The 23481-nt window shown below is 30.6% G+C and overlaps 2 protein-coding genes across 7 annotated transcripts in view; one reads left to right on the forward strand and one right to left on the reverse strand.

The window, feature by feature from the left end:
• LOC143193282 (calcium release-activated calcium channel protein 1) overlaps nucleotides 1-20443 on the forward strand; it is an 86531-nt gene extending 66088 nt beyond the window's left edge. For 2 of the 4 annotated variants that reach the window (XM_076399395.1, XM_076399394.1), the window contains 5 exons: nucleotides 994-1134; nucleotides 4803-5039; nucleotides 10981-11187; nucleotides 18135-18369; nucleotides 20052-20441. In XM_076399395.1, coding sequence (XP_076255510.1) covers nucleotides 994-1134; nucleotides 4803-5039; nucleotides 10981-11187; nucleotides 18135-18369; nucleotides 20052-20293 — 1062 coding nt within the window. In that variant the 3' untranslated portion in view covers nucleotides 20294-20441. Of the gene's footprint in view, nucleotides 1-993; nucleotides 1135-3801; nucleotides 3944-4802; nucleotides 5040-10980; nucleotides 11188-18134; nucleotides 18370-20051 lie in introns of those variants that run through there. The other 2 variants (XM_076399396.1, XM_076399398.1) reach the window with 2 other exon arrangements.
• Nucleotides 1-23481, reverse strand: part of LOC143193281 (methyl-CpG-binding domain protein 4) — a 56278-nt gene that overhangs the window by 24277 nt on the left and 8520 nt on the right. The gene's annotated exons all lie outside the window — the stretch shown is intronic.

The following is a 23481-nucleotide window of genomic DNA, read 5'->3' on the forward strand; positions in this document are numbered from 1 at the left end:
ATCAAATACAAAATATATCAAAACCTAATTAAACAAGTTTAAATGAAGTAGTGGCCACCTTGATTACAGGTGTGTCTATCAGACTTTACCTCATCTGACCATCATTCGTTTTTCACTCGTCTGATAACTGCAACTCATCTTTATTTATATAACTATTTAAAAAAAAAACACAAAATATGTCCACTCTTTGATTACTTAAAAGTCAGAAGTTATATCACATTATGTCGAATTCAAAATCAATTAATAGATCAATTCTGTCTATAATAGTGGTATTTTTATGTGTTATGTTATTTTATGTATTTTTATGTTATTTTTGTAAATATTGATAACTTCTCCTGTAATATTTAATATAAAACATTTTGTTTCATAAATTTAATAATTGTAAGAATACACAATACTATATAATGGAATAATTCTAAATACATTAATGTATTTGATTATTTTTGTGGTTAATTCAGTAAATATTGATAAGTTTTGTAACATTTAATATAAAACACGCTGTTTCATAAATTTTAAGATTGGCAGAATACAAAATACTATAGAATGGAATAATACTAAATAAATTAATGTATGTTTCTGTTCAAGCTTTAATAAACAATGGCATAACTAATTTTAATGCTGCGAATAAAGGTTTTTCTTTTTCCTAATAAATCATTTGAATGGTATAACTGTGCGATCTGCATTTCCGGAATTTATGTTCGACGATGATATTTTAATGTTTCTATAAAAAAGTAATTATAGTTTTACTATATTTATGGTAATACTATGTAAATTTCGTACGACATATTTACTATAAAATTCTTTCATCTCTTCCTGGAAATATACGTTGAATATTATTAAGTAAATAATGATAATTGTCTACAAAAATAGGTTAAAACGTCCAAATGAAATTATTCGACGTTTTTTTTATTATAATGTATTGTAATAATATGAGATATTTAGTAATAATGTTGTAGCTTTTTGTGTTGTAATACATGTGTTACATATTTTCAGGACATCAACATGAAGGCCGACCAAGGCACCCAAGTAAACATTTCGACAATCCCACGAAACCATCTGCGGAAAATGAAAAGGCACAATACGTCTGGCGATTTAATGTATTCACAACACCTACGAACTCTCAGCAATTCTTGGGTAAGTAAAATATAATATGTACATATAATTACGAGGGTTGATTTTATATTTCGGTATTGCGTTAATTGTTAAACATCGCCAATGCAAGATTTATTATAAAATTGAGATATCGTTGGGCTCATTACAAGAATATATGGTTACATTTTCATGAATAATAAATATAAAAGACAACACTCGTATTAACTACTCTGTAACATCTATTCAGTGAAGTGTGAAGTATTTTTAATTACCATCAAATATTATGAAATAACAGCAATCTACCTCTCATTCTTAATTTTAATTTTTTACTTAAGAATTTTTTAATACGTCAATTCATTGTAAACACCATTGCATACCTTCTAGTCAAAAAAGGATCCAGAATTTTGGGATCAAGCTGCTCTGAAATGTTTTTCAGCATCCCATTTTAGAAATGTTGTATTACAAGACAGTAAAATATATTTTGAGGAGTTTTATTTATTTGGGCATTCTTTTCGTGGATCGCTTTCAAAGTTTGTACGATCATAACGTACCAGTTCACTAAGTCCCTACTATTCTTGAAGATTTACTTACCATATATTTCATTTTGGTTTAAGTTTCGATAGCCTTTAAACATCTTTCTACAAATAATTTAATAAGTAGTATATAATAATAAGTGTTCTCCATTATTTAAAATGCAAGGAGTATTGCAAATAAAGAACGAAGTGACATGTAATTCACAATTTGATGCTTATGAAGAATAACATTTTAATATGTAGTCGAATTGTTAGTACTAAATTCGATTCGAATAAATTTGAATCAACTTTTGGGCCTCAGACCTTCAATCTGTGTGCCAAAATTGGTTCTAGTTTTCGAGTTCGTGAATAGTGGCAGCACTAGGCTCTTATAACGGTTAGTTGACGATGTTGCATTAAATATTATTTCGAACTTGTTTTTGTGCTATGAGTGTGGTACGGGACCTATGAAAATGTATAGATAATGTTGCACAACCTATTCAAAGTGTTTTTCTGGATGTTATATGTTCAGTAAACAAGGAGAAAGCATAACAAATGCACTCAAAGATGCCCATTTACAGTACCTGCTTTAGCCACAGTATCTGGTACTAAAGACTGACAATCCATGGACACTGAAATAGTTTTGTAATGCGTGCAGAATAAACCCTCATTTGGTGAAAATGTATACTTTATTTTTTCTGTACCAACATTATATAGAGAACAGACAAATCATGTAAATGATTACTAATTTTTAATGAAAACGATTTCGTTATAGAATGAAAGCATATAATTTCGCAGATTTGATTTGATTTCTGATTTGAATTTATCAAAACAAAACTAGAGTTACTTGCACCGTGGCTATACGAAACTAGACATCCTGAACCTAAAACACAAGTTACTATATACAGAAATAGAAATCACGCGATTCTACCGTTCTTCAAAATAGAAATTGGCATGCGTTTCTGCAATGATATGTTGGATGATATCAAAATCATATGATCGAAATTAATGGCGCTTGTTCATAGATGGTTCTAGGTACAGTTTGAAGGCAACTCTACTCCACATTGGAGATAAAAAACCTTCCATTCGATTGCCTACGTAGTACAAACTAAGGAATGCTATGACACAATGCGTACAATTTTGGCCAAGATCCAATACAATGAACATCAATGAAAAATTTGTGACAATATAAGGTTTGGGAAATAAATTACTTGTACTTAATTTCGAAATATTATTTGATTTGTATATTCATTACAGATTATTGGTCACGGCTGGGATGCAATATGTATTCATACAATTTTGCTATGTGTGAACGGTGTGGCCGAGACGTACCCATCATGAAGATTTATATAGTCTTCTATACCACATAAGACGTTTTATTGTATTAAACTTGGCCTTATTAAAAACCTTGTCAACGCACTTTTCCAGAAAGGACCGGTTTTCCAGTAGTTAACCAAGTTGTTACCAAAACTGTCACATGCAAAAAACAAAGAAATCACATTTTTCGGACTTGATAACTCAAAATTTACAAAATGTTTAATGCCTGATGATTTGATGTCTGAAAGCAGTACCATCGCTTCAAAGTATTGTTCACAACTTTCTTGGCAACCACAAATCATCGAATTACAAGAATGTAACCGATAATTTATTACCAAATTACCACAAAGTTAGAGCTCGAATATCTCCCCAATAAATTTTCGACATGACACAAGCGTTAAACAAAGGAGTGGGGCTACATCAAGATATAGCTAAAATCGGAAGGCGATACCAAGGATTTTGAGCCTAATGCCTGAAACAGATCCCAGAAGCAGTATAAAAGACTCAGTTCAACCTACCACATATATACTTACATTATAAATGGCCATTAATGCTCAAAAATAGTAGAGTAATTAATTTATTGAATATTTCTAAATTAGAACCAATTTGGAAAAAGTGGCTTAACCTTACCTTACATCTTTACCTTATAAACATCTTTTGGCTGCTGAGGTCCCTGCTACCCATGTAATTAAATGGTGTTAACTCCATGAACTCTCATATCTTTAGTAATAGTTATTCAATGAAGCCATACTATAGCGCGTTAAAAATATAACCGTCCATAGAAAATCATTCATCATTCATTCACTCAATCAAAAGTAATTACGTTTAGAAAATTGTCAGAAGATGATTTTCATTTTCATATTTTTTGCTTTAAAAAAAAATTAAAAATGCAACGCAGTATTATTAAAAATTTTATGATGTTTTCAGTAATGAAAGCTTAAGTGAACGCTAGTGTCCGAAAATTTCAGTTATGAAACGATATGAAGCTTGAAGAAGTCTTACAAATGGGTTCGACAAGGAAGGTGAGAATTAATTGGAATGTTCATCCTATGGTGCTCGAATCTAGTGAAAATATAAATTCGACTCTCTGTTAACAAACTAATGTGATTTGAGCAAACAATTTAAACCTCCACCGAATAGCGCCAACTTTGAGATCGATACAATTTCTCCTGGCTACTATCTGCGCTGGCCTTAGCAAAACTCTGTTAATGTTGTAAAGCTAGCCTCAAAAGAAGCTTATGAAAACATTTGGTTCGCTTTTTTGCTCATAAATTTCAGAACTTTTTTAGCGGTAGAATTATGGTTTTATCAGAGAATTGAATTACATAAAGGATTTTTTAAGTCTGAAGCTTTATTATGGAAAATCGGTACAATTTATTTTAGTCAAAGAATTGTTCATGGATGGCCGCTACGTTTTCTAATCTTTCAAGCAATTCAAGAATTCCATCTCGATGATTTTCGAGGCCATCCACGAATCGACTCATTTTTTGATCGGAACAAGTAGTAATCATAAGGAGCAAGGTGTGGATAATACGGCGGGTGGGGTAGCACTTTACTCGGTACAAATTCACACCGTTTCAACACACTAATTTGTTCATAACACATGTTTGTTCACACTTCGACGAAATGATACATACTGAAAAGTGAAGCCTGTCAGTGAGGCTTCAACATATAGTTGGAAACAAATGTGCTCGATGCGATTAATATATAGTAACACTATCTTTTGTAAATCCTTTAAAATTAATTGATATGACATATATTACTGATTACTATGAAATTTATATTAACAACTTCGCTTTAAATTACATAAAAATATCTTTTCCCCAATACATTGTTTCATTTACCGTATAGATAATTTAAAATAGTTTTTATGACACTTAGGGACAACTGAAGCCACTCTCAAATCGTCCACGATCCTTAAATATAGTTGAAGCCTTTAATAAACCAAAGGTCTTAACAGCGGATAGTTCCTTCACGTTGCTGTCCACCCACGGAGTTGATAGTCCCATCGGATCAATATCAAGAGAAAGGACACCGCCATTTTCATGCAATTCTAGTACAGTTTCGATGGGATATAAACCACCACCCTTGTATATACCTCCGCCACCGCCTCCTAGAGTAAGTATTATTATACATATATTTAGTGTGCATGGTCTTATGGTTTCTTTTAAAAATAAACAAACTCCGGTTTCTTAACCTCTGTTTAAACTTTTATAGAATCAGTATAATTTACTTGGATTAAACAAGAATATCTTTTATATATGGCGATCCTTAGAACTTACTCTTACTGTTGAGTTTTTAATGAGTAAGCAATGCTGTAAATAGAATACTGTAACTAAAAATTTACTTTCTTTCTTCTTTGCGTAAATTAATATACAAGGACAAGGTTGTTTATTTAAATGAATAATGTAAAAAATATATAAAATGAAAGAAGTAAAATAGAAATAATATAAAATCGATACGTAATGGTGAAAAGATTTATAAAGTGAATTAAAATGACTTACTAAATCGTATATCTGGTTTGGCTAATACCTATTTCGCCATCGGATTCAATACGATGGATATACACACGACATATATAGCCACTACTGTTATTGATGTCGGCTTGTTTCTGTTCTGACTATTCTATTTTTAATCTATTCTTGTTCTGTTTCCACTCTCGACGTTCTTGACTGTTCTTGATCTTTGACTTCCACTCTTGACTCTGCTCCTACTACCTCTACTTCGTAGTCTCTGTTCTTGGTGGTGGCTGAGAATGTTAGTTCAAGAAACCCTTTTCTGCGTCCCGATTCGACGCGACCTTTTTACGCGGATGGAACAGGTGCGTTACGGACTTCTTAAGAAATGCTCGGCTATTCCACGATCTCGAGCCTTGTAGTTTTATGGTTATCTAACTTCTTACATATGTCGTTTACCCCTAGTACCTTCACCCTCATTATCCGAAGCACTCGATAATGAGCCAATGCGATATGCCCTTTTAGCCATGTTTTCCATGTTCCGCGATGTCTTTCCTACAATAACCTGGCCTCACCAAATTTTAGATATACGTCTCATGTCATAATTCTTTTTTGATGTCACAAAAATTATTAAACAGTTAAATGTAATATAGGTATTTATAGGTTAAATATAGAGAAATGGAATTACGTCGCAACATCATGAAATTGTCTCATCTACAATTCTAACATATTCATTATGAATTAACGGTTTGCTTGGAGGAAACAAGTTGAAGGAACAAACTACCTCCCTTTCTCTCAATTCTCGTCATTTTCTTCTATAGCATCGATAACCTTAAAATATTTTCTGCATATTAACCATTTAAGTTGTAGAAAGATACAAAACCCACACGGGCCGGCCAATGTCCGACACTGAGTTTTAGAGAATGTTTTTCAATACAAGCGTATTATTATGCCCAAAATATAATGCATAATATTTTGCTCAAAATTCTTTATATTTTTGTCGGTGGCAGGGGTAGATGGATTACCAGAAAGAGGCAAATATGCATAATACGTTTTAAACTCATTATTCATAGGCTACCATTTTTGCAGTCATTGTCACACACAGTGATTTTGCTCATGATGTTTTGTTACAAACACATCACTTCAGATAGACTTATCTAAATTAGAGATTAAAAGTTTAGCAATTAAAACAACGTCTTAAGCAGAAACTATATTGCACAAAAAAAGTACAGTAAAAACACAGCACAGTGCACAGTAAAAAGTAAAGTATATTTGTAATATATCAGATAATATTGATTTTTTATATATGGTACAATAACGAGTTCTTTTTATATTTTTTGCTTTTTGTCGTCCAATGTCTGATGTGACCTACTTTGATATCATAAGCTTTCGTATATTTAGCGGCACACGTCTTTGAGATATTTGACATACATACACAATATGAATTGTTTACATTAACTTAAAATAATTCATTTTAAATTCATCTCGGCTAATTATTATAATAATCCACGTCCAATTATACATACTGCATATAAGTTGCATATGAGTTATGAAACATATAGAGTTAAAAAAAAACTTCTTTTCAGGAACGTCGATTAAATCGACTGTCTTATCTTATTTTAATATAAATGAAACCGGTAACTCTAAATGTAACATCGTCTTTTCCGAATAATTGCCAGGCGATCAGCCGCGCTATACAACACGAAAGGGTGATTGTCCCGTCCAGATAGCTTACAGTTACGAGAACAGTTTTATAAATTAGCAACTTGTTGAATGAAATACATTCTTATGGCAAAACGTTTTGTCTCACATAATCTCGTTTTAGCCAATACACTTATTCCAGTTTTCCAACATTTTTAATTAATTCGAAATAATAGGTCTAACGATTTCAAAATAGGCCTTTGACAGTCTCTTCACTCTACCTAAACCTATTACTACTCAGTAATTTCTTTAGATTTAGAAACACGAAACATTCGCAAGGAAATCTGGAGAATATTCTGAATGGGATAACTATTCGTAGCCAAAGGTATAGATTATTATCATGATGACTACTATCCATTCGTGCATTGTTTTGATGGAACAACGTTCTTCTCTTTGTCAAATGGTTGTAGTTTGGCTGTGAATAATATTTGCCAGTGATTGTTTTATCATTTTCAAGATAACCAATACGACTGATAACGTGTGCATTCCAAAAAAATGTAGAAACAAATACTCGCTAATTTGAGATGCCTAACCTTAGCCACTCCAATCGAGCTGAGTAAACTATGTTACTTCTTAAACAATGAAATTGATGGTGCAGTGGCTTCATAGCATTTATCAACCCTTTCGTTGGTCTCCCTGATGGTTTTACCACTTTAATTAAAATTCAAGAGGTCTGTTGTTAATGCCTGTTAAACATAAATTAAAAGACGTAGTTTGCTCAAAATCTCACAGCAGTCTATTAATAGATGAAATTTGAGGACTGCACATCACTGCATCCTTTACAGCTACCGTGAAGAAAATTCAAAAAGTTACTGCTTTATCAAACTGTTCTCGTACAATAGTAAAATTATTACATATTATAAATATGGATCTCATAGTCAAATCTCATAGTTCATGGCCCTAGTGATTGTGTATAGGTGCGAAAGGTGATAAAGGCCTTTAATCAATCTTTGACGATCGTATAGCTCGAACTGTGAGCTTCATTAAACTATTCCAAGAAAAGCTTCGAGTAAGTGTGAACGACTGCCAATCTAATGTCAACCTATTTTTTAATATGTCATTAATATCATTAAAATTTTAAAAGAGATGTATTCAAAAGAAGCGTAGGATTTTTAATTAATTTTAATAATTACTTTATTTTAAGGCAAGAAGTGATAACATACTAAATCGACTGCATAAATACCAAACCATACCAGCGATCAAATCTTATTTTCGTATATACAAAATCCTTCAGATTCCTTACAAAAACATTTCACTTATCACACATTGCTGTCAGGCTAAATATACCTTTTTTTTCGAACAACTAGGGCCATATCAGTCGCGTTATAAAACATATATACCTCCGTTAAAGTTTTCTCCTCTGTGACCAGCTGTATTGCCCTGAAGAACAGATATCCTTTGAAGACCAGAAGAAAATTAACACTTGAAACAATTTTCCACACTTAAAGAAGCAAAAGAGGTATCATAATGTCAGTATTTCAATACTGTCTCAATTAGTATTTGAATGCAATAATAAACAAAATAATAAAAACTTTCTCATAAATAATTAATATTGTTGCTCTCAGTCCCTAAAATACAAAATAAGTTTTATATTATTTATAATTATTTGCATGGGTTTTGTGAAATTTTCAAGTAGCTTACTTTTCATTGACCTCATATTAATTTATTTGCGAAAATTCAGTATAAATTTTATTATGAATGGGGTCTCAAATGAAAAATAATTATTTCCATCGCAAATTGATTATAGTTGACGACGGATAAGAATGTTTATACATACTAAGTTATATAATTTGATAAATTTGAAAACAAAGCATAAAATTTGTAGTTTTCTTATGCAATGATCACGCTCGTATATAAAACAATTGTAATTTGTGGGTTAATTAATATTTTGTTTTGGTATTAGTGTGTTATTCACGTTAATGATGTAAGTGTTTACAGTGGTATAACCAAACTGCATTTATTAAAAAGAAAAATAACGACGTATTCGTGGCTTACAAAAAAATAGAAGACAATTATCTTTCTGGTTTTGTTGATCGTTATTGTAAGAAAATCTGAATGCGAATGATTTTAATGGTTTGTGGCTTTTAGATGTTGGTGTTATGCGATAATATTTTGCTTTTTCAATAATAAATAAATAATTAATAAAATAACATTTTATATATTTTCTAAAACCTATTTACGACATTTCTGTGGATTCTGTGACTATTCTGTGAATATTTTTGTGCTAGAAAATCTACTTTAATTACCGTTGCATATATTCTGATCAGTTTTTCACTTTAAAGAAGAGTTTATTGAGAACAATTGATACAATATATGTATTTACAAAATTTTTTTCCATTATTTTCTACAACTCTTCCATCTTTCTGTCAGCATCGTGTTTAAAGAACGATGTTAGATTGGCTATATAGCTGCCATCATCGATTCATTTTCGCATTTCGAAACCGTGTACCAGCAAAGCCATTCTTCGTCGACCTGAATATAATTAGACGGGACGCTATGTCTAGTGAATGTACAGAGTGTGGTTTGAACTTCCCCTTTGAGCAGCAACAGTGTATCTCTCACAATTGCTCCAACGTGTAGGTTAGTTGTCATGCAAGAGAAGGACTTTGGGTCTGTTACTGGCTATTGCTGGATATTTATGAAACAATATGTATTTCAATTTGTTCAATGGACGCTGACAGACATCTTCATTCAGTTTTAGCACCTCGTAATACACTATATATGCCTTGCTGATGCTACCATATGCACAGAAACACCTTCTGATCATGAATATTTCGCTTTGGTGTCGATGTGAATCACTCACCAGGTTCGATGGCTTCAACTAATGAATTTTGTGGTGTTCTTTATTCTTTAAGAGATTGAGGTGACTGTACGCCCATCAAGTCTTTGAATCGTTGTATTTGAACTTTTTTTGGTCTCAATGTCTTTCTTTGCAACTGTCATCAAAATGGAAAATTAAAATTGCAAATCGTTCAAATTAAACTCAACTATTTCTAAAGTATATATTTGTTTAAGCACATAAACTTTCTTCAACTCATTCTGTTTTGTGCTACGTGATGTTAACATATACTATGTTTCTACTGTTTGACAAAAGAAGACGTCACTAATACATACTAAGTCATGAATAATTCATGTTAGAAGGGTTTGATGTAAAACCCCTTATAGCAAGATTCTATTAACCATATATCCTTGAAATATTAACGATTTGATCGAAATATCTTTATTTTGAAAAATCTGTAGTTTATTATTATAGATTATTTCTAGAGGCATAGAGTATAGCATAGACGTGGGGTTGACTGAAGTCATAGTTCTTAACTAGATAAGTTGTTATAAATTTCAAAAGAATATTTTTTAGATAAGGGAGTCAGACTAAGAGTTAGAATTTAAGACAAGAAACACAGCAATATATTGACAGTGTACAAAAACGCAGATTAATAGTTCTAGAGAGATGAATTATTTTCATTCATTAATTTATTTTTGATAAAAACAAAACGAACAAAATAATTTGTACTTAGTCTTAATACCTCGAATATTTATTATAAAAGTTTGTATTGCCACCTGGTGGTGCTATATTTTAACTGTGATTAACTAAGCTACTAATTATCTGTATATTGAAAAGTGATATCTTTGTTTTTTAAAGACGTAACACTTCGACAGTATCAATTCAAAAATAGTGTAAAACTTGAATAATATTTGAAAATATCAATAACTGAGCAAACTGATTTTGTTCACAAAATCTTTTTTTGGATAAGATTTAGGACTGATGGTCTGCTATCTCAAAGAAAATTATCTTTACAATTAACATAATTAATATAATAAAGCGAATATTTACGTATATTAATATAATTATAGCATATAATAATACAATATTGGCAATTATTAATGTTTATTTATATTTATAGTTAAAATTACTACAAGATGATGAGAGCACAAGTAGTTCTAAATGTTGCTGTAAATGTTATGATGTAGAAACTGGAAAGAATGGCGCCAAAATTATATCAAACACACCGGAAGGATTGTCATGGAGACGGTTGCACAAATCAAGAGCTAAACTTAAGGCTACCGCCACAACGTCAGAATTATTATCTGGTTTTGCAATGATAGCAATGGTAAGCATTTTTTTCCGTGTATTTATAAAATAGATTAATATATTTATGAATAATAAAGTGTAATATTTACTTAACATATATTAGTGCTGCATGTATTTTGATCAACGATATCTATTGATGAAAATACAAAGTATGAATGGAAACAACTATTAAACAGCCTAACCTAATTGTTAAATTAGACAATTTTGAGATTTATCAACATAAAATAACAGTTTTCTATTTTGTATTATTGAATTATTCAATGACAGACTCTAATCATGAAATGATCCAAATTGCATTTTCGACACTTCGACGATAAAGTTATGTTGTTTAATTTGAAGAACACTGCTATCGAAGCTCATCAATACTTTTAGAAATTTATTGTGATTGTAGTCCATTCTGTTTCAATTGTTGGTTTTGGTTTCAACAATTTGTGACGATTTTGACATCAATTATATAGAAAAGCCTGGAGAAATGTAGAGCTCGAAGACAATAAATTGCCAAATTTATTGGATGAAACCCCAGCTCAAACTCCTTCAGACAGCGTAGTAATCTATTGGTAAACTGGAAAAAAATTTAAAATGGCTACCACACGGATCGTCTGAAAAGGCCAGTTCGAACTGTTTCAACATCGGAGTTTCTTTACTTGCCAGGCAAAAATAACAGTTTTCTGCGACGTATTGTAATTGGCGATGAAAGTGGATCTACTACAACAACCCTTAGCGTAAAAAGTTCTGGGTAAATCCAGGTTGCCCATCTACATTGACCACTAAATGAAATGTTCACTAAATGTCCGCGAAATTGTTCATTACCATTCAACATTGTTCTTTAACTTTAAAACAAGTATTAAAAAAAAAAAGAAAATGATGGAAACTATTTTGATTAATATATCTTCGAATAATATATATATATATATATATATATATATATATATATATATATATTAATCCATTTTTCTCAATAAATGTATTTTTAAGGTCAAATAATGATCAGAATACATGTAAGCACCTAGTAATAAATATAAAGAAATAAACAGAAATAGTTTTGAAAAATTAAATGTTAGATAATTAATTAATGAAACGTTTGCTTTAGATTTGTGTGATTTTGATATTGAAGTGATCAATATCAAATGATAATGAAACAATATACAAACCGTATTTGTACGATAATAACTACAAAGATTGTGATATAGAGTTCAGTTGGTTTTTGTTTCTTTAAATTTTTAAGAACTATTACAAACGAGCATCGACCACAAAAACAACTTTAAACAATCTAGTTTTAAACACAGATAAGCACAGTAATGTTAACTAAAACCACAAGTTTTGTTTAACATATAAACATATTTATATATAAATATATGTTATATAAAATATAACATATTTTATATAGTACATCAACAGCTGAGATGGGTTAAAAAGTGTCAATAACTCAGCAATTGATATTGAAAAAAAAAATAGTAAGATAAAAATTCAGTATTGTGTAACTGTATTATATTGTATCGTTTCTTACAGTGCTCTAGTACTAATAGTCTGTGGATCTTATTTATGTTCATACTTTTGATAGTCTATAATTTCCACTTAGGACAGATGAATACATCTGTTCATCATGTTCCCTTAAAGAGTATCAATACAATGAAGTAAAAACTGGTGAATGATTTTGATGGTTGTGATAGTCCCATTACTTTAGACACTTTCGAGAAAAGGCAGACTCACGAACACATCTCAGCTATAGCTATTGCTAAGAGCTTCATAAGTCTGGTAGAGGCTAGATATGTCAAATACTGTACATAATCTAATTTCAATTGACTTGTGGCAAAAAGCATTTTCTAAAACGGTTATTATTAACCTAACCTAAACCTAAAAAAATTTGGCAACACACTAAACTCTTCCCTCTAAACGATCGTTTAATGCCCGTTTTCAACTACACAAATTTTATATTGATTACATATATAGTCTATCTAAAATCTGTTGTCTAGTAAAACAGCTAATGCAAGTCATTAAAATATATAACGTTAGCACCTCGAAATATTGCAGCATTAACTTAGAAATTTTGGTTTATAATGTTTGCCGATGTGTAACCTAATTATTATCCCTAATGATTTGAAGAATTTTGTAGATCTGACAATAGGGTCGACCCCTACCAACATAAATCGAATTTTATAGACTGATTCGATTAGACGCATCATACAGAATTCTCTCTCTTTTTAACTAGCGTAAAATGAGAAGGGAAAATCCCCGAGTTTAAAACAATTTTACATTTTTACAAAATGCATTTGACAGTATATTCGACGTCATCTATGACGGCTGTTTTATCGGAAGGGCTACACATGCTAATGCGTGTTTTATGCTAGATTTGATGCCGCGCTGATGACTAACGACTTACAATAATATAATTAGGAATGACAACATCCAATGCACAAAGCATTTAATTAAGAGTTAAGACGCGAAACCCAATACGTTTCCGAGGCCTTCAGAGAAACCGCTTTAAGAAACGTTCCTCTTTTAAATCATAAAAATATGGCCATGATACGTTCATGAAGGCAGTGAATAATGGAACGGGAGAAATTTGTTTCTTAGATGCCCCTGGTGTAACTCGAAAAACATTTTTAATATCAATAATTCCTTCGAAAAATGGAATTTGTATATCAACAATTCCATCGCAAAATGTAATTGCACTGCCACTTACTTCATCAGGTATTATAACTACTTCTTGGAAGGTTTGCAATTGGATGGCCAACAATAATAATAGGTGATAAATAATAATGATAATAATAAGAATAAATTAATAATTGTTCTACGAAATCAACAGTTTTTAATATAGAATTAATAAAAAAAGCAGTTTCCGGAAACCAATGAATGCAGTAGCTCTAGTGACTGAACCGATAGCGCCAATTTCACTTGTTGACGCCACTGTGCAATAAAATCCCGGGGCCTTTTTAATAAATTAACTTTAATAATTTCAATATTTTAGCTTAGATGCCTTTAAATGTAAACTCACAACGTTAAATGGTCAAATAGCCACGAATTTCTGTGAACTGAAATCGATTGCTGGGTTATAATTGAATGAGGACTAAATGCAACATTTCTGCACTATTCATTTCGATTCCATCAATTCCGTTCAACTTTATTTCGCGCTTCGCGACCTAACTTGATACGTCTAATTGGTGACATTTTGAAGAACCACATTCAAATTGAAAATAAATACAAAAATAAAAATTGACTCCTTTAATGTTTCTGTATAACCATGAATACCACGTGTTAGTCTATTAAAACATACTAAAAATCGATTTTATATTAAACTTTTAATACAAGGCATAATTGCGGTGAACAAACTGCGATTAGTAAAAAATTCACTCAACCAACTCAAAACTGAATAAACGTTCAAACTGAATGGACTATACACTAATAAATAAATATTTTGAATGATACATGCCGATCGATACAGGTGTTAAACGATATTTGTCAAACTGCCACTGTCGAACTATCAAACGCGCGAAGTTTAAATACTCGTTAAGTTTTCTCAAATATTATATTTTCTTTCTCCCTAAGAACCTTCTACAGAGTATTAGAAAACTTAAAAAAAAGATAAATGATATCGGTAAAGTCGTTCAGATTCATTAAGACTAGACTAGACATTGTATTGTTGCTTTAACGAATGCAATTACATGAAAAGGTTATTTTAGCAATCGTACAACTTTGAGTTGGTTATAGAGATAATCAACTCGTTACCCTGGCTCCAATCTAACTTACGACACTAGAATTGACTATCGAGTTAATAAATGGGACGCTAAAATTTTCAACCGTTAATTACTTCAAGCTGCCAATTTGTTCGTCGCTAACCCAACTAAAGAGATTTTACGTTGCATTTACCCTTGTCGAGATTTATAATACTTGTGTAAAATAATTTAATAAATAATTAATATAATTTTGTGTAAAAAATAAATAATAATAGGACCGCCTTGAAAAAACGATGAAAATAATTTGATAGCACCCAATAATGTTTTTCTATTCATATTTAATTGTATTCTCTTTATTGGGCGGAGTTTATATTGTGGTTTTTGACTACTGTTTTGATATCCACTATGAATCCCTGTATTTATTTATTTTAACGCTCATTATTACATAATAACACAAATCGGGACAATAATTGTTTTTATTGCGTTTAAACAAATCCAAACAATACTTGGACCAAACGCTTCAAATTTAGGCAACTATATCGAATGAAACATTCTCATACACAAATCTCTTTTGCAGTTTTCATATAATATATTTTTAATATAATTCTATATGTTCTTTATTTGGTAGTTTAGTTAAACGTAGTTCTAAAAAAGAAAAGCAAAATCTAGTAAAGATGATGTATGATTTAATGAAAAAAATTATACCAAAAAATTATTAATAACAGAAATTAAGATACTGTGGTGTTTATGGAAGTTGTTAGTTGGTTTTGGTGCAAGTGCAGACCTAAAACATATTTCCAAAGAACTATACATAATGAGAACACGAGTTTTTTATTATTATTTATGATAACTCTCTAGTATATTAACACGAATTAGCAACTTGTTTTTATCCTAATTTGCTACGGTTTGAGCATTACGTAGTACGTAGTAAGTACTTATTTCACGATAAACACTGGGCTTAAGATCTATGTCTCTATTTTTAATGTTCAGTGAGTTTTGCTAATAACTTCACTAGTTCTGGTCAAATGGTTTTACTTTTTTTAATCTTTTGACTCACTCATCATTATTTTGGAGCTAAAGAACCTTATCATTGGTGATAAAGCCTCTGTTCATGTATCATTACCTTCAGGTCCTAATGCAGATTGTCATTACGAATGCACCATGAAGCATCAGCAATACCGAGCAGTACCTTTTTTGTAATTTTTCTATTACTTTGACTGGTACGAACCTAGGGTTGAACACCATACTCCGGTTTCAAGACTTTTTGGTAAATTAAAAGCTTATTATATACTGAGAGGGCTTAATGTGTACTCAGTAACCAGTACATTTTTTTGTACTTCAGCTTAAGTTCTTTACATTTTTTCTTAGCATATGCCTTCCACCTGAGTTTAACATCAAGGGTCATGCCAAAATATCATTCAATCAATTTCCAATAGGACTTTCAAGTTAGGAGAACTACCATCGTTTAATGAAATTATCGCAGACGTCAGAATAGTCAAGATTTGCTAAATATAGCGAACACAGTGTATCGCCCCCCATAGCTTATTAAAAATTGTATCACATATAGGAAAATAAAACTCATGGAATGCAAAATGTATTAAACAAGTTATTGTTTCGGCATAATAGAAAATAATTTTATATTACCATAAGTAACTCAAAGTCAAAATGTTTTAACTTATATCATGGTGTTAATATTTTGTGGTTGGCATATTTAGTTTTTAATTTTGAAATATATATTTTTAGCCATATACGAGTTAAAACGTTTTGATGCACGATCTGTAACTTTTGCCAATATGGTGATAATGAACCAAACAATTAAATGGTAACCCACATAAAAATTGTATAACGTAATCATGTTACGGATGCCGTCTTAAAACAACGATGTATCTTTTGAGGCTATCCACAAATCAACTCATTTTTGGCATATTTATAAGAAGCAAAGCGCTGGCCAGATATGCCACAATTTATATGTCGGAACAAGTAGTAATTAGGAGGAATAAAGTCTGAAGAATACGGCGGCTGGCGTGGCACTTCCCATTTCAATGTTTCAAAGTATGTTTTCATCGATTTTGTAACATGCTAATTGCAGTCGATATCGATCCTCATTGTTGGTTTTCTCGAGTAATGCATTTTCGTTTATGCTTTGTTTTTGTTTGGTTTTGTGAGCATGGTTGTCATAAGCTTCATACATCATTCTAGAACCATCAGCCATCTTCTTTTTCAATTTGTGGTCAAGAACAAAGAAAATTGGAGGTACAAATTCAGAAATTTTCAGCGCACTGAAAAACATTGTTCACACTTGAAATGAATGAAATGATACTGAAAGGTGAAGCATGGCAGTGAAGCTTCAACATGAAGTTGGTTATAAATGTACCCGATGCGATTTAATACAGAGTAACAGCATCTGTTAGAAAAATCCTATAAAATTAATTTATAGGCCGGTAGTTCAAAGCAACTTCACTTCACTTTTGAACTACGATGTTTATGTTAGTTGAGTTTTTCAAACTATAAATGTTTCTTAATTGTAATAGTTTGAGGCAGCGGTCTTTAAGCACCTTCAATTTACATTCAACGATATCAAAGAATACTTCGAGTAACTGCGAAACGATTGCCAATCCTGTCTTTTTTTCTTGATAAGTAATAGGATTCCAGTTAATTGAATTAATTAAAGTGAACAGCTTTATGATTTCCTTGGAATGAAACCTTTATTTAAAAATGTTATGATAAAATCAGATATAATCATATTATTGAACGGTAAATGTCTAGACATCTCTCCTGAACCTCGAAGTCTATTTGGGTGGGAGGGGGTAGGTTAGATTATGTTTAAATTTTGTTATAAGGGGAGGCCTTGCTAGAAAAATAAAAATCAACTAAACTTGTATTTTATCAATAACGTATAGATATCAAACATGGGGGTTTCATATAGATACTTTGCGTATCAATGTCAGATTTATCTATAATTATAACAATCTTTAATTAAACGTTATATAATTATATACAATTATTAAAAAGTACATTTTCAAGTTTGGCATATATTTTATTTTTAATCGACTTATTTTTTCAGATATTAAATTAATTTTTTATAAATTGATGATGTTTAAATGATCTTGCTTGAGTATTAAGTGGTCAATAGTGATGTTATTTTTACTTACACAATAAAAGAAATTCCTGGAAAATGATTCCATAAATAATATTTCACAGAAAAACACAGTAATTGTAAATATATAAAATCTATAAGATGCGGTTATTACCCAGAACTGAAGGCCTTATTAACATTTTTGTATATTTCTAGGTGGAATTACAAATTAACACACCAACCAATGTTCCTGAATGGTTGTTCGTTATGTTCGCAGTGTGTACAACCGTTCTAGTCGCACTTCACATTTTCGCGTTAATGATATCGACATACATCCTCCCTAATATCGAATCAATAGCGAAATTAGAAATCTGCGAACTGATAACTGAAAGTCCCCACGAAAGGATGCGTGGCTTTATTGAATTAGCATGGGCCTTTTCAACGATTCTAGGTAAGATGGTATATTAAATAGGTGTTTATTCTTTCTGAAATAAATGTCCTATTTTATAACATATTTTAATAATATATACTTTATATGTATTCAGAAATACATTTGCTTGTTGAGTTTAATTGACAAAAAAATATGATAAATAAATAGTAAGAAGTTTCCATTACTGTTAAAACTGTTTAAATAAAATGAGACATTAATACAAAAAAAATCTAATTAGTCAAAATCCATTCTAACCCACATTTCTATATACTTACTGATTATTAATTTGCAAACTGCTATTTGGCATACTATTTAACGTTTATATAAATGATGTGACTTACGACTTTTTAACTATGTTATATTCATGCCAATGCTGATATCAACATTAACTTTTTATTATGTGCTATCTGAAAATAATGAACTATCAAATAGAATATAATTTGTTGAAAATTCGCATATTTTACATATGTTATATGTATTCGAAGTTTGTAATTTGATTCAAATATAAAACCATTATAAAATATACTTCGATGAAGTATGAGAGCTTGTTTAGAATGTTTTTCTTACTAAAACTATTTTATTACATTTCTAATACGTTGCTTGCAATCTGAATTGATTCAAAGGCTCTACATTTAATTAATAATGTTATTTTCAATGATGAAATACATGATCTAGTAGCTTTAATAACTATTTTATTTAAATTAGGTGCTTGCTTGTTTCTGATCAGCAATATCTATTGATCAAATTATGCAGACAACCTACCCTAACTGTTAAATTCAATTGGTTTTGACACATCTCTTTATAAAACAGTTTTCCATTTAGTATTATTGAATTATTCAGTGCATTATTATTTACATTAATTATGGGACATTACAAATTTAATTTACGACATTGATTATTTTTTTAATTTAATTTGATTGAGTAAATATACAGCTGGAGATCATTAAACATTTTTAGAAACTGATGGAAAGTGGTCATTTTGATGTCATGTCATGTCAACAAAAACAACCAACAAACAAACCGCGGTTTTATTGCTTGCCAGGCGAAAACAAGATTTTTCTGTAGTGTTTTGTAACTGGCGTCGAAACTCGGATCTATTACGACAATTCTAATTGTAAACAGTTCAGGAGAGTCATCCACATAGACAACGAAGCGAAATATTCGGAAACATATAATCATCCTGTAGAGATATGCGGTCAATCGAATACATTCAAGGACGTACTCTTGCAAAAAAGACTAGCAATAGCGAGTGATAAACGCAAAATAATATTCTTGCTTGATAATTCTCGGCCACAAATTACTTTTTTACGTTTACGTTTCGAAATACTGATGAAGTATAAATATGGATTAATTATTTGATGGCTGACAAACCAACATCATTCTTTCGACACAACATCGCCATGCCGCCAGAAATATGGGAAAAAGCTATAGAAAATGATGTAAAATATTTGTATATTTTGACGTTGTATTCACTATTTCTCAATAAATGCCTCGCTAGAAAAAAAGAATACAACACATGCAAGCACCTAATATATGTCTTTCATATTTTCACAAAATACGCCATCTTGTGGAACTATTATCCCCCAAATCAGCTCGTATCGTGGACGTCTTCTTTTGCCACCCAATTTGAAATTAATATAATAAGATTTAAGTTAATAACACAATTATCATGACATAATTCAACTAATTTAATTTATTTACAGGGCTGTTTCTATTTATGGTAGAAGTAGCTATCCTATGTTGGGTCAAGTTCTGGGACTACAGTTTTACAGCAGCAGTTGCAGCCACTATTATTGTCATACCAGTACTCATTGTTTTTGTATTATTCGCAGCCAATTTTTATCACTCACTAGTCGTAGATAAATGTAATTCGTCCATTAGTGATATGAAAAAATTAGAAGAAATGAAAAAGAATTTAGACGAAATTAGTCAAAATCCAGTGTGACATTCACTATAAGTGTATCTTAGGAATTGATATTGTGATTCAACCTAGTTTTAATAAATATAAAAGGCTAAAAGTTGTTAGAAAATTGTTATACAAGTGAATTAGGTTTTAGAGTGCACGACAAAATCATTGAAAATTCGTGTGCAGCAAATTTATTAATATATTGTGATACTAAACACTAAACAGTATTTAAAAAAATAGGTTCGTATAGAGCAGTAAAAAGTTGTAAAAATAATTATATCTTGGTGCACTTTTATTGATGATTATTGTATATGTTTTGTTTTTAATCAATAGTACTTGTTCTAGTTAATTAGTTCTTAACCAAATACAAGTGAAGCATTCGACTATAGTGGGTTCAGAATATTATGGTTATTATTATAAAATGTAATCAAAATATTACATTTTAATGAAATAATGCTGTAACCCTACTGAATTTATTGTAAAACATAAAATTACGAACACGCTGTACTTGGTACCATTCAACTTTTTTTCTAGAATTACATACACATGCTAAATTGCAAATAAAAAAATGATTGTAAATAAGGGTTTGTTTATTTTATAAATATATTTGACTCATGCTATGGATGAAGTGTTCTCAGATTTTTCAAATATTTATTAATTTCACATTAAAATAGGTATAAAAATGTTACTTTTTAATTTCTAAAAAACTAAAATATCGATAAACTATTTGTATTTTTATCTATGAACAACATTATTTTTATTTGAGTCATTTATCAAAATGTACTATTTAAATTGTAAAAAATAAAATTGAATTTCGTATTCAATAACTTGTTGTCTTTTTATTTTATTACAACTTTTCTTTTTTTCAACTTCATTTTAATTCCATCTTTAATTGAATCAGGAATAATATAAGTATTTTATAAGCACAACAAGCTGTGTGCGCAATAGGAACCCCGTTCACTAACAAGGGAACAATGTTTGAAAACAGTGTTTGAACAGTATGTATGAGACTTGAGTGTACCACTAGAATCCTAAATCAATACAAAAGACTAAGAAGTGGTGTGAACCCAACTTTTCCATTTCGAAACGAATTTCGAATTTATACTTTTGTGATAAAAATCTAAGCTTGATTATTTTTTACCTTTTAGTGAGTTTCTTATTTATTTTCTGAAGTCGGTTAATTTTTTTTGTTAAAAATATTTTATTACGACTATAAACAAATGTTTTCATATCCGTTTCCGGATATTTCCGTTTCATTTCTGCGAATTTATCAAAAAACCTAACATTTACCGTAGAATCGTCATTATCTAAAAACGGTACTATACAATTTTTGTGCGTGATAAGTATGGCAAAGCCAACCAAAATTACGGGTATTGTGGCTGAACTTAATCGGGTGCCACTGTTTTAAAAGAGGGTATTTTGGTTTTCCAAGTTTTTTGTTTTGAACGTAGTGAGTAATGAATTGGTGTACTATAATGTACGTCAGAGGTGCCATTTTAATAATATTTTAATTGATAATAGAATAAAGAATAGGTAATTTAATAAGACTGCTTAATACATTTTAACATTTTGCTATCTATTAAACGTTGAGATAAATAAATATTAACGGATATAATAATCCTTAGCTTGTTAATTTATAACATGAAAAACGGCAAATTATCTCAACAAAGGTCATGGTGTTGCAAAAGCGTCAATAAAATACGCAAAAGCAATAATCTTCAGTTAAAAAAGAATAATATTTTCAATATACATCGATTCAGAAAACTTTTATCGTAATATCCACGGAGTTCATTCCTTTACTGCTGATATTTGTTGATACACATTTTGGGGCTTTGAGTATTTTTAATATAGTTTGCATTGTGGAGACAAATCACAAAAAAAAAACGAATAGACAACTAACGGACCACCAGTTATTTTAAATCGACGACACTCGGATATAGAAAGTGCAGGAGTTAAATGTTTGGATTCGGTAATATATAGATGCATAAACTATGGCTGCTGAATTCGTTGTTGTTGAATCTTTGGTCGACATTTTTTAGACAGGTATATGCATATTTTTATTAACCGACTGTGCTTGTCGAAGAGTGCAAAATCCGACAAGGAAAATGATCCCAGTCATGCCATTCACCAGGCTGGGTAAGACCAGATGTCTTCTGGGGTGATTTCTAGGTTGGTCACTTGCCAGTCGGTAAGCTTAATTGCCGAGGGCCATGGTTAGGAGTCCACGTTAAATAGTAGACAAACCCTCAAAAAAATAAATATATAACAATAAGTAATAAATAATTATTATTATAAAAATAATATAATTAAAATATTTTTTAAATATTTAATTTTTTTTTAAATATCAATATATATCAATATCAATATATACAAGCACCAGATGAGAAAATCGAAAAATATTACGATTAAGTCTAAAATTCGGTTCTTTCCGGTCCAGATCCGAGACATGAAAAATATGAGGCTAAAATTCTAAATTAGGTGCTACATTTTTTTCGGCTTCAAATCATCATAAGTTTCGTGGTGTTTATGGTGATACAGTTCTTAAGTAATCACCAGTGTCAGAACTGGCTTGTTTGCTTTTGCTGCAATCAATGAAATTTTCATTTACCCATTTACACATAAGGGTTTGTACACACAAATTTACCCGTTTATGATCTATTCAAATCAGTAGTGAAACCACGTCATTAATATGTGACTGTCAACACTCAAAAGTAAATTCGTTCGACAATATTTCCCTTGTTATTTTATTATATTTAAAAAGAGATAGAATGCTGTTTGACAAGTTCGACATTTAACCGAATTAGTCTGCAAAAGTCGTCCGATTGTCAAACATCTGCAAAATTCTTCAAAATCTTATAATTACGGGTTACAAACCTGCGCTGCACTGAATAATTAGTACGGATATGGTCACTAAAATATCTAAAAAATAAAAAACGATATAACATTAAATTCGCCAAAAAGAAACCATCTTTATGCCAAACGGGTGACGAATCAAGCTCAGCTTGATGTTAACTGTATCAGACATCAAATATACGAAATGTATAAAAACAGCAAGTAGTTTTTTTTCAATCGAAACATATGCAGAACTTCCTGGATTTAAGGAAATAAGCATTGTCGACAATAACACCTTTTTGAGACGTTTGGATGAGTTCGTCTAGACACATTGAACAATAAATTAACAAATGATGGAATCATGAGCAAGTTTGTGATAAATTGGAAATAAACAG

Source organism: Rhynchophorus ferrugineus, unplaced genomic scaffold, assembly GCF_030347505.1.
Source record: "Rhynchophorus ferrugineus isolate W39M unplaced genomic scaffold, kcgeb_rfMv2 rfM3, whole genome shotgun sequence".
NCBI lineage: Eukaryota > Metazoa > Arthropoda > Insecta > Coleoptera > Curculionidae > Rhynchophorus > Rhynchophorus ferrugineus.